The 17,316-nt window shown below is 45.5% G+C and overlaps 1 protein-coding gene across 3 annotated transcripts in view; it reads left to right on the forward strand.

Annotated features, from left to right (window-relative positions):
• The first annotated feature begins 3,184 nt into the window (after window positions 1-3,184).
• Window positions 3,185-17,316, forward strand: part of LOC117362060 (interleukin-1 receptor-like 2) — a 47,150-nt gene continuing 33,018 nt past the window's right edge. For 2 of the 3 annotated variants that reach the window (XM_033947799.1, XM_033947797.1), the window contains exons 1-2: window positions 3,185-3,494; window positions 6,668-6,741. In XM_033947799.1, coding sequence (XP_033803690.1) covers window positions 3,379-3,494; window positions 6,668-6,741 — 190 coding nt within the window. In that variant the 5' untranslated portion in view covers window positions 3,185-3,378. Of the gene's footprint in view, window positions 3,833-6,667; window positions 6,742-17,316 lie in introns of all 3 variants that reach the window. The other variant, XM_033947798.1, reaches the window with a different exon arrangement.

Genomic DNA, 17,316 nt, shown 5'->3' on the forward strand with positions numbered 1-17,316 from the left:
GCATGTCATAAAGAGTATCTAAAAAAAAAAAAAAAAAAAAAAGAAGACTCCATCTCTAGTTTGGCAGCTTCCTGATCCACCAAACTCCAATCATCAGAGTCTCTATCCAGAATCTGTTCGACCCAATGAAAACAGGTCCTGGCCATCAATCCACCACAAATGACAGCTTGCATTGCCAGCACAACCACATCAAAATTCTACTTTAGGAGGGCCTCTATCTGGTGATCTTGAGGATCCCACAGAGCAGTCCCACAATCCACTGGGATAGTATTCATTTTATTGACTGTCGGAAACTACTGCATCCACCATAGAAGGCTTCAATGGCTCCCTATCCTGTTCTGGAACAGGGTAAAGTGGAACCAAGATCTCGCAATCTGGAAAGCAGCATCTGGAGATTTTCACTGAGCCTGAATTACATCTATGATGTCCTAATGCATAGGGAAAGGGCAAAAGAAAGATGAATGCCTTTCAAAGTAGATCCACCATCCACAGCACTTCAAACTTTAAAACTGAAGACATTTGAGCAATATGTTACTGAAATTCCTCTCTGTGAAAAATCCTAACAACTTTAGGATCCTCACCTGGAGATACATCCCCTATCCAAGACCCCTCTTTAGAAGACAATTCCTTATCTGGATCTGCCTCGTTATCCTCCAGGGTCCAGTCCTCTAAAGCAGTGTTCTTCAACCTTTTTACACCCGTGGACCGGCAGAAATAAAAGAATTATTTTGTGGACCGGCAAACTAAAAGGACTAAAATTTAAAAACCCCGTTTACGCTCCATTTCCGCGAGCTCGGTCCCCACAAACCATCTGATCCCATCTGCACAAGCCGCAATTATGATTTTATATTGAATGTATTTTATTAAAGTATAAAAAGAAACAATATTCTGAACAATTGTGATTTTATAAATACAAATATACAGAGCACGGACCAACAAAACCCCTGTCAATATTCTGTACAATTGTCATTTTATAAATATAAATATACAGAGCAAGGACCAACACAACCCCTGTCTCCCCTCCCCTTCACATATATCCCCTCTACTATCAAGAAAACTGAACAAGCCAAGTTCATAGAAATATCATGCTAACAGAATACTGCAGTCCCCAGTTATGTCTCTAGCAGGATATATATTTCAAATCTGATATATTCTAATCACAAAATAGAAATAAAATTATTTGTTTCTACCTTTTGTTGTCTCTGGTTTCTGCTTTCATCTTCTTTTCACTCTCTTCCTTCCAGCGTCTGCCCTCTCTGTTTCTTCAATCCAGCATCTGCCCCTTCCATCTACTGTCTGACCTCTCCCCCTTCCATATGGTATTTGTCTTCTTTCTATGCCCCTCTCCCCTTTCCATCCAGCCTATGCCCCTCTCTCCTTTTTACACGATTCACTCCAGCTTCACTGCTCTCTTCATTTTTATCTCTCCTACACCAGATCTAGCATCTTTGTCCCTCTCAATTTCTCTGCTGACTCCCCCTTCCCATCTCATTGCTATCTCTCCCCTTCCCCTCCTCTAATCTCCCTGCAAGCTGTTTCCTTCCTTTTTTCTTCTCCCTTCCCTCCTCCCCCTGTCCAGCAGTAACTCTCTTCCTTTTCCTTTCCCTCCTCCCCTCCCAGCAGCATCTCTCCTTCTCCCTGCCTCCAGGTCCAGTAGCAGCTGTCCCTTTTACCCCCTTGCCCAGCAGCTTCCCAGACTCCTTTCCCTCCTCACCTCCCAGCAGCATCTCTCCTTCTCCCTCTCCAGGTCCAGTAGCAGCTGTCCCTTTATCCCAGCAGCTTCCCAGACTCCTTTCCCTCCCCCTTCCCAGTAGCATCTCTCCTTCTCCCTCTCCAGGTCCAGTAGCAGCTGTCCCTCCTCCCCCTGTCCAGCAGTAACTCTTTTCCTTTTCCTCCTCCCCTCCCAGCAGCATCTCTCCTTCTCCCTCTCCAGGTCCAGTAGCAGCGGTCCCTTTTTCCCCCTTACCAAGCAGCTTCCCAGACTCCTTTCCCTCCTCCCCTCCCAGCAGCATCTCTCCTTCTCCCTGCCTCCAGGTCCAGTAGCAGTTGTCCCTTTTCCCCCCTTGCCCAGCAGCTTCCCAGACTCCTTTCCCTCCTCCCCTCCCAGCAGCATCTCTTCTTCTCCCTCTCCAGATCCAGTAGCAGCTGTCCGTCCTCCCCCTGTCCAGCAGTAACTCTTTTCCTTTTCCTCCTCCCCTCCCAGCAGCATCTCTCCTTCTTCCTCTCCAGGTCCAGTAGCAGCTGTCCCTTTTTCCCCCTTACCCAGCAGCTTCCCAGACTCCTTTCCCTCCTCCCCTCCCAGCAGCATCTCTCCTTCTCCCTCTCCTTCTCTAGGTCCAGTAGCAGCTGTCCCTTTATCCCAGCAGCTTCCCAGACTCCTTTCCCTCCCCCCTCCCAGCAGCATCTCTTCTTCTCTCTCTCCAGGTCCAATAGCAGCTGTCCCTTTTTCCCCCTTACCCAGCAGCTTCCCAGACTCCTTTCCCTCCTCCCCTCCCAGCAGCATCTCTCCTTCTCCCTCTCCTTCTCTAGGTCCAGTAGCAGCTGTCCCTTTATCCCAGCAGCTTCCCAGACTCCTTTCCCTCCCCCCTCCCAGCAGCATCTCTTCTTCTCTCTCTCCAGGTCCAGTAGCAGCTGTCCCTTTTTCCCCCTTACCCAGCAGCTTCCCAGACTCCTTTCCCTCCTCCCCTCCCAGCAGCATCTCTCCTTCTCCCTCTCCTTCTCTAGGTCCAGTAGCAGCTGTCCCTTTATCCCAGCAGCTTCCCAGACTCCTTTCCCTCCCCCCTCCCAGCAGCATCTCTTCTTCTCTCTCTCCAGGTCCAGTAGCAGCTGTCCCTTTTTCCCCCTTACCCAGCAGCTTCCCAGACTCCTTTCCCTCCTCCCCTCCCAGCAGCATCTCTCCTTCTCCCTCTCTAGGTCCAGTAGCAGCTGTCTCCTTTTTTTTCACCATGCCAGCAGCTTTCTCCCCTCCCAACAACTCTCCTTACTTGCCAGCGCTGCGATTCAGTAAGGCAGCCTCGGGTCCTTTGTTGGGTCGCACCGCCTCTGAGGAAAGCGGAAGTTGCATCATCAGAGGCGGCCCGACTCAGCAAAAGCTCCAAGGCTTCCTTCCTGAATCGCTGCACTTGTAAGGAGAGCCGCTGGGAGGGAAAAAAGCACAGTCGGAGGCTCCCCATTATATCTCTGGCCCTGCGCTCCTCGATCTTGCCGGTCCTGCGCGGACCGGCAGGGAATTGAAGAAGTTAATCTCGCCGGTCCTGCGCGGACCGGCAGGAATTTTCTGCGGACCGGCGGTTGAAGAACTGTGCTCTAAAGCTTCATCCTCCTCAATGAGAAAAGCCTCCTCCTCCCACTCCACACACCTCTGCTTCTGTGAGAGTGATGGATAGGACTTCTGCCTCCCCTCTTCCACAAAAGAAGCTGATGTACCTGCTTGGCACATTCGGAAAGCCTAATACATCGCCAGAACTAAAGCATGTGGAAAGTCCACTCCTGAGGTAACGGGCTGTCTAAGGAGGAGTGAAAGGAAGACCAGACTTCTAGTGTGTTAAGAGAGCAGGGCCCAATGCAACATTCAAAATGATGGTGGTTCCTGTTGAAACAGGATTCACAGACACAAAGCGTTCTGCCTTAGAATTCAAAGCCAAGTCCCCACGAGAGGAACTTGACGTAGTCCCTTATAGTCAGACACTATAAAAGGAGGGAAGGCTCTGACTAGACAAAATGAACAATTACCAGCATCCAAAGTCTGGTGTACACAGACGATGCTGGGAACTCATGACCAACTAGCATGATGGCTAACAACCCCAAGGTGGAGAAGAGAATCAACTTCACAGTAAGTAAAAGGAAACCCCTCAAAACCAGAAAGAGAATTTACAAGTGCTATGAGAAGCCAATTTTCGTAAAACATCATTTGTTTGTTTTTTAGATAACTGCAAAATAGGCAGACCCCTCTGACTCTCAAAGCTAGGTAGCTGCAGACTAGTACAACTAACAAGCCGAGGCTCTCCCCAATTTTTTTCAAATTGAAAGTTATCCCTAACAGAGAATTAGGAAAAATTAAGAGGAATTAGGAGGAAGAATAGGGAAGGGGGAGGGGACAAAGAGGGGACAGACACCCCCAGAGACCCTCAGCGGGCCTCCAGTCTAGCAGCTAGGATACAAAATAAAAGGCAAATAGAGGTAGTTCTTTACTGGCTAAAATCTGAAAGAAAAACAATAATCTAATCCCCAGACAATACCTAACAATGTTCAGAATATTGCGTAGTCTTACCCCATCTACCATCTGCTGAGACTGAGAACAGACTGGCTTCCAAGGGACCGCACAGCCCACTTATTTGTTACATTGAAGCTCAGTGGTTCTCAGTCTCCATCTGCTGGTAGGAGTGTGTAATATCCATCTGTGCCAATCAAGAAGGACGCTATGGAATATACTTTTGCTGGCAGGGATGCCAAGCTCCCCTAGCTAAAGATGGCTTTTTTGTGAGTCCTTCCTGTGCTTCCAGACAGTGGTATAGAAAGGGGGCAGGGGGCAGACTGCCTCTGGTGCCATCTTCACGGGGATGCTAGCGCTTCTCCTCCCACATACCTCTTGAAATTTTCACTGGTGCGAACAGCATCTTCCACCTGCTGCTTGTGCTGGCCTAGGCTTCCTTCTGATGTCACTTCTTAGAAGATACTGCTCAAGCCAGTGAACATTTCAAGAGATATGCGGGACATACGGCATGGCAGGGAAGAGTAGGGGCCGCACAGCATGGCAATGCTGGGCACCAATACCCTTGTCATCAATCTCCCTCGTTTATACCATTGCTGCCAGAGCAGTATTCAAGTTGGTGACACACTTCAACCAATGATGTTGACATTCCTGTGCATGCTCAGTTCAGTAGCATTGGCAGCAAAAGTGCACTTGTTAATTTAAGTGCTGCTCAAAGAGCCCAAACAGGACCTGCTCAGGAAACATATCTGGCTTCCAGAGCTTGGCATACTTGCCAGTCATTAAAGCAGAGAGGGTCTAACCCAAAGGTGAGGAGGCCCAGGTCCTTCTGTAGCTATGCCACTGATTGCACCTAATTTCTGGGAATACTCCTAACCCATCCATGCCTCTCCTTCTACACTCCTTTTGGAGTTATGTGCTATGAAATTTCAGCATGCATATCATAGCATAGGGCAAAGGAAGGATGCATGCATAACTATGAATTATTGCCAATTAACTCCGATAACTAAGTTTCAAATTTATTAGGATTTTATATAATAATAATAATAATAACAGTTTATATACCGCAATACCGTTAAGTTCTATGCGGTTTACAAAAGATATACCGCCTATCAAGGTTATTTAAGCGGTTTTTACAATCAGGTACTCAAGCATTTTCCCTCTCTGTCCCAGTGGGCTCACAATCTATCTAATGTACCTGAATATTGCTTAATTAATTTGCAAGGAGGGGTGAATATGAGTCGCTTGTTTACTCTTTCCAAAAATACTAGTACTGGGGGCTCTGCGATGAAATTACTAAGTAGTAGATTTAAAACAAACCAGAGAAAATATTTCTTCACACATGTAATTAAACTCTGGAATTCATTGCCAGAGAATGTGGTGAAATCAATTAGCAGGGTTTGGATAATTTCCTAAAAGAGACATCTATTGATAGTTCCCTCACTCAAAATCATTAGTACACGGCGGCAATTCATCTTCTCTGTTACAGCCCCCCATACATGGAATTCCCTCCCTATTTATTTAAGGGAAGAACATAATCTAGACAGATTTAAGAGCAAGTTAAAAAGCTTTTCTGTTTAAAGACGCATTTGATAGCTAGAAAGCCTGACTAGGAGCCTCAATTAAATTCTATTTCACAACTTTTTTGAAGCACATTGCTTTCTCCCTTCCTATTGTTTTTTTCCCATACGTGTCTTACTTACTATCAACAACTTGTATTTCTCTTCTCTTCCTCTCCTTTTGTTTCAATATGTTTTTGTTAGGTTAGTTTAAGTGTTTATTCTGTTTCCCCCTAAAATTTTATAATTTTATTGATTTGTACATCGCTTAGAATTTTGAATAAGCAATTAATCAAATTTATAATAAACTTGAAACTACATTATTGAGATGTCTTGGGGAATTCCACTATTTATTTCTAAAATAAGCAGCATAAAATCTGCTTTACTACTTGAGATCTAGCTTAGTACTTGAGACCTGGGTTGGCCACTGTTGGAAACAGGATATTGGGCTTGATAGACCTTTAGACTGTCCCACTAGTATGGCAATTTAATATCAAGCACAGTACTGCACACACATTTAGCATAGATATAAGTGTAAAAGCTAGGAACATTCCCAATTATTGTTGTGTTAAATCTGCAGCAGCAAAATTGAAAAATCCCTTGTTAAACCAGAATAACTGCAAATTTTAATGTCGTATAATAAACGATCCTCTTTGTCTCTGTGAAAGCAAGAAATAGCAAAAGTAGAACATCATGTTGATCTGCTATCAGAAAGAATTTCCAATATAATCCTACTTGTTTTAATGATATCATGCTTGGAGAGGAAATCATTTTGGTTCAGATAAATTCTTCGCCCATTTTTGGTTGCATGCATCCCTTGTTAAAGGATTTTGATTAGACAGTAATTTTACTTATGTTAGATTGCTTGTGCTGATCACATTTTCTTTTTGATCCACAGCAAGAAAATGGATAAGCAGAGTTGGCTGCTCTTGCGCTGGATATGTTTTTATCTCTATGTGCCATTGAATATAGGTAAGTAAATGTGAGAGAGAATGGAGAGAGAAAGAGGGAATCAATATATTCATAGCTGACTGTAAAGGTATAATGCAATTTTTCTTTTTACTCCACTCTCTTTGTCCTTGGAGTAGGACAGCACTGCCCATGGACGGGGACAAGCCTTCTGAAAAGCCATCAGCTGAAATAAAATTTTTACAGCCATTGGTGGGAAAAGTCACTTTTGTGGTCAGTAAAGTACAAGGCACTAAGAAGGTGTGAGGAAAACCAAACATTGTTTCATTTCATTATTCCACCGTGATTGCTCTTTTTCTGTTTGTTCATTGGCTTCATTTCTCAAATTACAGTATGCTATTTAGGGGTCCTTTTATTAAGCTGCATTAGGTGCTACTGTGCACCTTATGCAGCAAAAAACAGAATACCTTGGGATGGTAATTTTGCAATCTGTGAGCACTGATCATGTGCTAAAATATTTTGTCTTTTTTTATTTTTGAGGATTATATCAAAGGTGGTGGAGAGTGAGCGTTTCTGTTCTAATCAGTTAGCGCATCTACATTAACACATGCTATTGCTAACTAGTTAGTGTGCAAATAATGCAGGAGCCCTTACTGCTTAAAATATGGGTGGTGGTGAATGCTCCAACCGCAATTTGTAAAAGTGGTTGCATGGCAACATTAGTGCATGCCCGAACATGGACTACAGCTTTGTTCAGTGAAATGTGAATAGAAGATTGAAAGGATTTTTCCCCTGAGGTAGCCCACTCTATGGCAAATCAGGTGGTCCCCTGTTGGGAAGTTATGCAATAGACTGCAAAATATTGGTCTGCCTTGTTTGACAGAGTCCTTTCAAGATAAGTGGCGTGGCGTTTTTGGTAGCCACGTGTTCTTTTTTTCTCTTTTGCATTTTTTGCTTTTCACAGTTGGATTGCTATCACCACTAATAAGATTCTTGCTATTGATTTTTCATGATATAATATAATCTACAGTAACATACATGTTTACAGCACAAGTTTGAAAGCAGTGGAGTATGATGTCTATGTGGAGTTTTTTTTTTCAGTACCTGTGATGATAGTGGCTCGTTTTGCACTCTTTTAGTGTCTTTGAGCCAAAAAATTGAGGTCTGTTTTTCTCCACTTGTCTTTGTGCATATAATTGTTACGTGGATGCATGTGAAAAAAGACTTGAAACAGCGCGTAGTAGTTTTTGTACATTTGAAAAGGTTTTACAGCTTTGCCTCATTAAACAAGTGGTTACGACATAGATTGTGAGCCTGCCGGGACAGACAGGGAAAAATGCTTGAGTACCTGAATAAACTCATGTAAACCATTCTGAGCTCTCCTGGGAGAACGGTATAGAAAATTGAATAAATAAATAAATAAATTAGTGCACGGCCATTAATGCTAAACAGGGAAAATCGAGGGTTTTATAGCTGTGGTAAAAATGGTCTTAGTATGTGGGAAAGACCCATATAAGGACATGCTAAGGCCTATTTTTACTGAAGCTTAGTAAAAGGACCCCCTATTGCCTTCTGTCTTATCCGCAAAATTCAATGAGGGAAGCCATTTTTTCTATTGTTGACTCTGCCATTCCCCCTTTTATAAAGTAGCGGTAGCAGCTGCCACACAGCAAACATTCTGACGCCCCTTTAAAACCCCTATGGGCGTCAGAGTGATTACCTCAGCAACAGCCGCTACAGTGTCTTTGTAAAAGGAACCCATTTTTAATGAAGAGGTTTCATTGCATAAAATGAGACCTGCAATAAATAATGCATATTGCCCTACAGTAATATGGTGACACCTTTCAATAAATCTAGTGTAAAGGGGTTTCAATGTGCACTAACAAATGAGCCAAATGCAAAATCAAACACTCCATAAGTTATGTTCGTGCATCAAAGAAATAATTAACCAGCAGCAAACAGTTGAGAAAGAGACCACTGAACAGATAGCTAATTCTTATGGGTAGCCCTGAAGCAGTGGCAAGTTTGCCACGAAACGATCGTCGGCCCTTATCACTGCTATCTATGTTAAAACAGCTTGTGTCAGTTTGGTAGTACCTCCAGGCTTACCTCAAGGCTTATTTAACCTTTGTGTGAAGGTTTTTTCTGCCGATGATGTAAGGGTGGCTGAGTGTGGGTTCACACCTCCAACGCTTTGAGGCTTTTTCTTTCGCTGATTAATTATTGCTTTAATGCATGAACATTACTGATGGAGTGAGTTTGATTTTGTATTTGGATTGTTTTCCTTCCACCCCCTGTTGTTTGTATTATTTGTCACTAACAAATGAGAACATTCTAAAATGAAGTGACAAAAAATTTATAAAAATGACAAAAAAGAAAAAAATAAATTGACTGCATACCTATGAAATGAAGGGGTAGAGAGTAATGGATAGTTGAGTTCTAATTTTGGTGAAGTCCACTATTAAAACATTGCCACATCACTGGGGTAGGGGAAGGATACTAGTGAACATAAGAATTGCAATACTGGAACAGACCGAAGATCCATCAAGATCAGTATCCTGTTTCCAACAGTGGTCAACCCAGGTCCAAGAACCTAGCTAGATCCCAAGTAGCAAAACAGATTTTATGCTGCTTATCCTAGGAATAAGCAGTGGATTTCCCCAAGCCATCTCAATAATGGCCTATGGATTTCTCTTTTAGGAAATTATCCAAACCTTTTTTAAACCCCGCTAAGCTTGACTGATTTCACCACATTCTCTGACAATGAATTCAAGAGTTGAATTATATGTTGTGGTAAAACTGAAGTTCAAGTGCAAGTTAAATTTTCAACACAGCTTTATTTTTCCTGTGCTGCAAATAGTTTAAAGACTTTTATAACCACAAAAACGGGGTAGGGGAAATGATATTACGAAAACAGAGTTGAAAATTTTCAGCATGGCTTAATTTTGCCTGTGCTGCAAAAAGAGCTGGTAAGAAGTTGGAGAAACATGAGAGTTTATCAGAGAACAATCAGCCACTTCCTTTACAATCCTGCACTGTGCACAGACCTATTTAATTTTTCTGCTGTAAGTGGCAGATAAGTATGTGCAGAAGCACTGAGGCCAATATTCAGATAAAGCTGGGCTCCTAAGTTTAAAAGCCCATTTTAGAGATGTTGGGAACAGAATAATTGAAATATCCAAATCAGTTCATATTTAGTTTTCTTGCTATTCTAAAAGGCTCTACTGAACGAGGAGCCTTTACAATACAATTTAAAGTTAAACAATGAGAAGGCTATGTTAATTTAAACACTGGACAAGCACTTTATCACAAGATAAGCACTTATCTCAAGCGGATGCAGCTAGAATAACACGATAGTAAAGGAATGAAGAACTTTCCTGATAAGAATTTAAACAACGAGATAAGTACTGTTCTAAAATATATTGAATGATTCATGATTGCATTTAGAACTGCTAGTTTTTAATAGGCAACAGTTGGCTTAGAATGTGTGAATTTGGCCGTTCATGGTATCAGCGGTCTGAGTCATAAGTGACATTAGAGTTGGATGGAAGGGAACAGTAAAGTGCAATGATGGTTCCTGAACTATCATGGTCTGAACTGCATTAGCAATTGACCTGGTGGAGGCACTGAGCATTTTATATTTATATTTATTTTTAAATGTTTTTAAGATTATCACACAGGGCAGTGTGGTGAATCCCATGAAGCAGATAAAAATAAAATTAAAAATAAAATTGGCATTAACATTAGACAAATTGCTAGATTTGAATGCCTAGAGAACAAAAAATAATTCCCAATATATATTTTTGATAGTGATCTAAGCATAATAGTAATACATATAAAGTAGATCAATTATGTATTAGCCATCATATATACAGGTATATATATATATATATCTATAATAATAAAATGCTAAGCGCGCATGCGCACTCGTACCGTGTGTTCCCTGATCCCTGATCTGTAGGTCAGTGGTCGGCAGGAGTGCGCATGCGCGACACCAGGACTCCTCCTCCTCCTGAGCCCCAGACATGCTGACCACCTTCAGTCCCGCGGGCCTCTCAAGCAGCGGCAGTGGCAGGGATGGTGGAAATGTTACCAAGGTGGCTGTCAGTGCCTGCAGGCTGTGGCGGCTTGAGGCGGCTATGGTGGAGGGCAGAAGCGAACGGAGGTAAGGGGTGCTGATGGATGGGGGGGGGGAAGAAAAAGGAAGGGAGGACTACTGCTGGACAGGGGGAGCAGGAAAGAGATGCTGCTGGACAGGGGGGAGGTAAAACATAGGGAGAAGGCTGCTGCTGGATAAGGGGAGCAGTGAAGGGGTGGTGGTGGACACAGGGGAGGTAAAAGGAAGGGAGAATGGACAGGGGTAGACAGCTGAGGAAAAAGAAAGACAGAAATACAGAAAGTGGCTAAGGAGAGAGAGAGAGAGAGAGAGAGATAAATAAAGACAGACACACACACATATATTCTAGCACCTGTTAATGTAACGGGCTATAAGACTAGTATGTATATATTTATTTGGATCTATTAGCCGCCTTTATGAAGACATTCGTCCAAATCAGTGTACAGTAAGTACAGTTCAACATAAAACACAGTTTTGTTAACTGCATAGCAGTAGTAAAAACACCAAATATAAACATAAATACAATGAGTGAGGTAAACTGAACATCAGCAGATTGAAACAATAATAGGACTATCATGAAACAGTTTCAAAAATATACTTATAACAGCACTGAAATTGAAATGAGAGATATAATACAATGCCAGTATAATATTTATATAATTCGTTTTCTATCCAGTTCTCCCCAAAGAGCTCAGAACGGGCTACAGGATACTTATGAAACACCTAATAAGAACACATCAGAACATTCAAATAGCATAGATATGATGCTAATGCTTTTCGACAATACAGCTTAACCTATAGCCAAGGATCTAAGTGCAGTTATTAGATGACACCATTACTTTAGAATCTACATTGGCTTCCCATGTATTTTAGAGTCCAGTTTAAATGTGCCTGTGCCATTTCAAAATTCTCTTTGGCATCTTCTCTCCGTTAGTCCCTCTATCTTGGAATCTTTATAGATTCTCTTTTGCAAGGGGTGATAAACAATTTAAGCTATCTTGTCCATCTAGTAAAGGTATCAAAAGAACCAAAGCTTTTGGTCAATCTCTGTTCTTCAAGTTCACCCAACTTTGGAATGATCTTCCACTTTTTTTTGCGAAGTTTTAGTTCTCTTTCACCTTTTCGCAAGTCTTTGAAAACTATCCTGTTCACCAAACACTTTGGTAATTAATTTCTCTTCCACTTCTGCTATGTTACTATTTGCTTAATTTAATAACTGTTTTATATTTTCATTAACTTATCTAACTACTGTAAACTGAGTCGATCTTTCTTGGATTGAAGACATTGAAGCATTAGTTTACCGGTAGATTACATTGGATGAAGACAACATGGGTGTTACAGGGTCCATTGGGATAAACAGATAAGAGGCTAAACTCAGGCAAGCTGATTATATATTTACTAGTCTGTAAGCCCGTTACATTAATATGTCTGTCTGTCTTTCTGTCTCTCTCCCTCCCGTTGTGTGTCTCTCTCTCCCTGGCCCCCTTTCTCTGTCTGTCTTTCTGTCCCTCTCCCTGCCACTGTGTCTTTCTTCCTTTCCCTCCCGCTGTCTGTCTGTCATTATTTCCCTCCTTTTCCCTGTGCAGCAACATGTTCACCCCATTTCCTTGTGCAGCAGCAACAGCATTTCCCTCCTTCCCCTCCCCCCCCCCACTTTCCTTTGCAGAAGCAGTAGTGTTATTTCCCTTCCTCTCCAGGTCCCTGTGAAGCAGTAGCAGCATTTTCTCCCACCACCCCCATTCCCTTCTCTCCCCCCCCCCCCCCACTTTCCTTTGCAGAAGCAGCAGTGTTATTTCCCTTCCCCTCCAGGTCCATATGAAGCAGTAGCAGCATTTCCCTCCTTCCCCTCCCCCCCACTTTCCTTTGCAGATGCAGCAGTGTTATTTCCCTTCCTCTCCAGGTCCCTGTGAAGCAGTAGCAGCATTTTCCCCCACCACCCCCATTCCCTTTTCTCCCCCCCCCCCCCACTTTCCTTTGCAGAAGCAGCAGCATTATTTCCCTTCCCCTCCAGGTCCCTGTGAAGCAGTAGCAGCATTCCCCCCCCATTCCCTTCTCTCCCCCCCCCACTTTCCTTTGCAGAAGCAGCAATGTTATTTCCCTTCCCCTCCAGGTCCCTGTGAAGCAGTAGCAGCATTTTCCCCCACCACCCCCCATTCCCTTCTCATCCCCCCCCCCCCACTTTCCTTTGCAGAAGCAGCAGCGTTATTTCCCTTCCCCTCCAGGTCCCTGCGAAGCAGTAGCATCATTTTCCCCCACCATCCTAGGGTTATCATATGGCTTCAGAAAAAAAAGAGGGATTGAAACATCTAGGTTTTACTTCCATTGAAAGCAATGGAAGTAAAACCTGGATGTCTCAACCCATCCTCCTTTTTCTGGAGTCATATCATAACCCTAATAAAGCCAGGAGACATACTCCAAAACACAGCAATGCAAACCTTCAGGTAATGGGTTTAGGCACGTGCCGGGGGCCCGCTAAAGACCACTCCAAAATGGTTTCTATTATTATTATTATTTTTTTAAACAACTTTCCTTCGATGTGTGTGTGTGTGTGTGTGGGGGGGGGTGTTGAGGGGCCTCGTTGCTGCTCTTACCCGCTGCGTGAAACTGAAGCGAAATAAGATGGCCTGGGCTGACTGGCGGATGGCGATTCCCCGCACTGACTCGGCCCAGCCTAAAGAGCTGGCCGAAGTACACAAATGAATGTACCGTTCTTTTTCGCCTCCCCCTTCCCTTCCCGCGGGCTGGCCTGCTGCGGCAGAAGGATTTTTAAAGTTTAAAAGTGCCTACGGTAGCTCCTCTCACGATCCTTTGCAGCCGCCAAGAGCGACAGTCTCGACCTGCATTGCCCCCATCGCCGACAACCGCCAAGAGCCGCTGCGGCCGACAGTCTCCACCTGCATTGCCCCCGCCGCGCCACTTACCGGCCCGTCGCTCTCCACCAGCGATCCCACCATCTTGGGAGTGCCGAGCAGTGACGGAGGCGACAGTGGATTAGCCGCTGGAGGAGGAGACTGGCGGGGAATGGAGAACAGGTTCAGGGCTGCCAGGGGGGAGGGAAGAGGGGAGGAGTGAGTCCGGCTGAGACTGGCAGGAAGAGGAAGGCGAGGCAGGTGAGCCGCCACCGTGAAAAACTTTAGGGAGCCATCCAGACCGTGAGTGCGGGCCGTTGTAAGCTTGCATGTGCACTCTTGCCGGCCACGGACATACGGATCACGGAACACGCTGGCAAGAGTGCGCATGCGCGGCTAGCGTTTTATTATATAGACTAGTCTTTAAGCCCGTTACATTAACGGGTGCTAGAATATATGTCTGTCTGTCTTTCTTTCTTTCTGTCTCTCTCTCTCTCCCGCTGTCTCTCTCTCTCTCTCCTTGGCTCCCTTTTTCTGTCGTCTTTCTGTCCCTCTCCCTGCCCCTTGTCTTTCTTCCTTTCTTTCTGTCTCTCTCCCTCCTGCTCTCTGTCAGTCATTCTTTGCCTCCATTTCCCTGTGCAGCAGCATTTCCATCCCACTTCCCTGTGGAGCATCAACAGCAACAGCATTTCCCTCCCCCCCACCCACCCCGACTTCCCTGTGCAGCAGCAGCGGTATTTGGCTTCCCTTTCAGGTCCCTGTGCAGCAGTTGCAGCATTTTCCCCACCCCTTCCCTTCTCTTATCGTGATCTGGCCAGCTCCGTTTGGCCCCTCCCCCGCTTTGTGGCCTGCTGCGATCTGGTTGCTCCGTTCGGCTCCTCTCCCTTCCCTTCCCGTGGTCTAGCCTGCTCCATGGCCCCTCCTTTCCTTATAGCGTTCCCCACAGGCAGGCAGGCCCAGCTTCTTCCTTGCGGCTCGAGTCCTCTTCTTTGTCGGCCCCCCCTTCCCTTCATGTCTGTCTGTCTGGGTATTTTTTTATTTGTCTCTCTCTCTCCTTGCATGTTGCCTGTCTGTCATTTTTTCTGTCTGTGAATGTCCCTGTGCCTCCTTCCTATGTCCTTAGTGCCCCTTCCTATGTCCATAGTGCCCCTTTCTATTACTTAGTGCCTCCAGTGCCTCCTTCCTCCCCCCTCCGATGCCAGCCTGCCTTCCATTGAAAACCCCCCACCCCCTCCGTTGCCTCCCATCCCCCTTCCATTGAAATCCCCCCATGCCAGCCTGCCTGCCTCCCATCCCCCTGAGCAGCATAATTCCATGGAACCCCCCACCGATGCCATCCTGCGTGTCTGCCTTCCCCCTTTCAGCGAAACCCCCCCCATGCCAATCTGCCTACCTGCCTCCCATCCCCCTGAGTAGCATGTTTCCATGGAACCCCCCCCCCCCCCGATGCCATCCTGGCTGTCTGCCTTCCATTGAACCCCCCACCCCCTTCTGATGCCAGCCTGCCTGCCTCCCATTCCCCTTCCACTGAACCCCCCCCCACCCCCATGCCTGCCTGCTTGCTTGCCTCCCATCCCCATGAGCAGCATGTTTTCATGGACCCCCCCCATGCCATCCTGCCTGTCTGCCTTCCATTGAACCCCCCCACCCCTCCTCCGATGCCAGCCTGCCTGCCTCCCATTCCCCTTCCACTGAACCTCCCCCCCTCCGATGCCTGCCTGACTCCCCCCCACGACTCCTCTCCCCCCCCCCCCCGCCGACCCTACCCGGCACAACTGAAACCCCCATTGACCCTCCCACCGCTACAGGGCTGACAAACCCGGCAGGAGCAGCAGCGTCCCAGGCACACTAAACGCTGCTTCGGGGACGCGGCAGAGGAAATTAGGCCAGTAGAAGACCCGAAGCAGCGTTTAGTGTGCCTGGGACGCTGCTGCTCCTGCCGGGTTTGTCAGCCTTGTAGCGGTGGGAGGGTCAACGGGGGTTTCAGTTGTGTCGGGTAGGGTCGTCGGGGGCGGGAGGGGGGGGGGAGTCGTGGCGTTGAAAGACGTTCAGTTGAAAGACGGCGTTGAAAGACGGTTCAGTTTTCGGTCTGGCCTGCTCCCTGCTGCTCCTTGCCCTATTGTATTTTTTAGTTGAAAGACGCAGCGTTGGCTCCTCTCACGATCCCCACCTGCGTCGGAAAACTGAACCGTAAGCCGCGCATGCGCAATCCTACCTGCGGGTCGCTACAGCTCACGGAAAACCGGCGCATGTATAGGAAGTGCGCATGCACGGCTTACCATTTTATTATATTAGATATAAGATATAAGGAACTGATTTAGCTACTGTGTGTGTAGCAAGCTAGTCTTGGTACAGAATGAGTGTATTACGAGGAGGTGCTGAAAGGTTCTCAGCCCAATAAACAAGAGAATGATGTGGATATGGCGGTATATAAGAATAAATTATTATTAAAACATAGGGCTCCTTTTACTAAGCTGCGCTAGCGGTTTTAGCACGTGCTGAATTGCCACGTGCTAGACGCTAATGCCACCATTAAGCTAGCGTTAGTTCTTGGCGCGTAGCACGGGGCAGCGCAAGCTAAAACCGCTAGCTCAGCTTAGTAAAAGGAGCCCATAGGATTTCATTTCTGCAAATTAGCACTTAACAAAATAAGATAACACTCTTTTCAACTATAGTGGCAAAATAACGCTCAGAATTTAGGAAGTTGGTTGGGTAGACTGAGAACTTTTCAGCACCCCATCATAATGGCTTGGGTGAAGACACTGGCATAGTAAGGGGGTGTGTGGGCTAGGCAGTCCACCCTGAGCACAACCTTTATAAAGGCGCAGGCATGTGTGCCCCTTCCCTTGTACCTCTTTGTTTTTTTTCTGCGTGAGCAGCATTGCAAACTTGCTGCCCACATCAGTGTTGCCTCTCTCTAATTTCACTTCCAGGCCCCGCACCTAGGAAGTGATGTCGGAGGGATATCCGACACGACACGAGCAGCAGGTTCGTGCTGTTGCTCTCGCCTGGAAAATTAAAAAGGTATGGGGGGAAGGAGGTGCGCAGAAGCAAGGTCGGAAAAGAGCGGGGGGTGAGGGTGGGGGCACCACCACCCAAGGTGCCACTTACCCTCGCTATACCACTGGGTGAAGAGCCAGGCTTTATTTTGCTTCCTGAAGTAGTGGTAGTCTAGAATTAGATGTAGCCCCTCTGCGAGTAAATTCTAGAGAGTGGAGGCTGCTCCTGAGAAGGCTCGCTGGCGGATATCATATCATACAATTTCTTTTGATGTGGGTACAGATAGTGATGCTCCTTAAAAGGACCTCAGAGGTCTTGATGATATATAAATGGTTTGCTTATTCTTTAAGTACAGTAAAACCTTGGTAGCGAGCATAATTCGTTCCAGAAGCATGCTTGTAATCCAAAGCACTGGTATATCAAAGCAAATTTACCCATAGGGAATAATGGAAACTCGGACGATTCGTTCCACAACCCCAAAACTTTAATACAAAATACTATACGTGCTTGTATTGCAAGACCTCACTCATTTAGAACAGTCACTACACTCCTGCAGCGTCAGAGAGAGAAGAACCATCGGATCAGTTGTGATATGTGTATACTGTATGTACTTGTATTGCAAGATATTGCTTGTATATCAAGTTAAAATTTAATAAAATGTTTTGCTTGTCT

This window comes from Geotrypetes seraphini, chromosome 6, assembly GCF_902459505.1.
Source record: "Geotrypetes seraphini chromosome 6, aGeoSer1.1, whole genome shotgun sequence".
NCBI classification, from domain to species: Eukaryota; Metazoa; Chordata; class Amphibia; order Gymnophiona; family Dermophiidae; genus Geotrypetes; species Geotrypetes seraphini.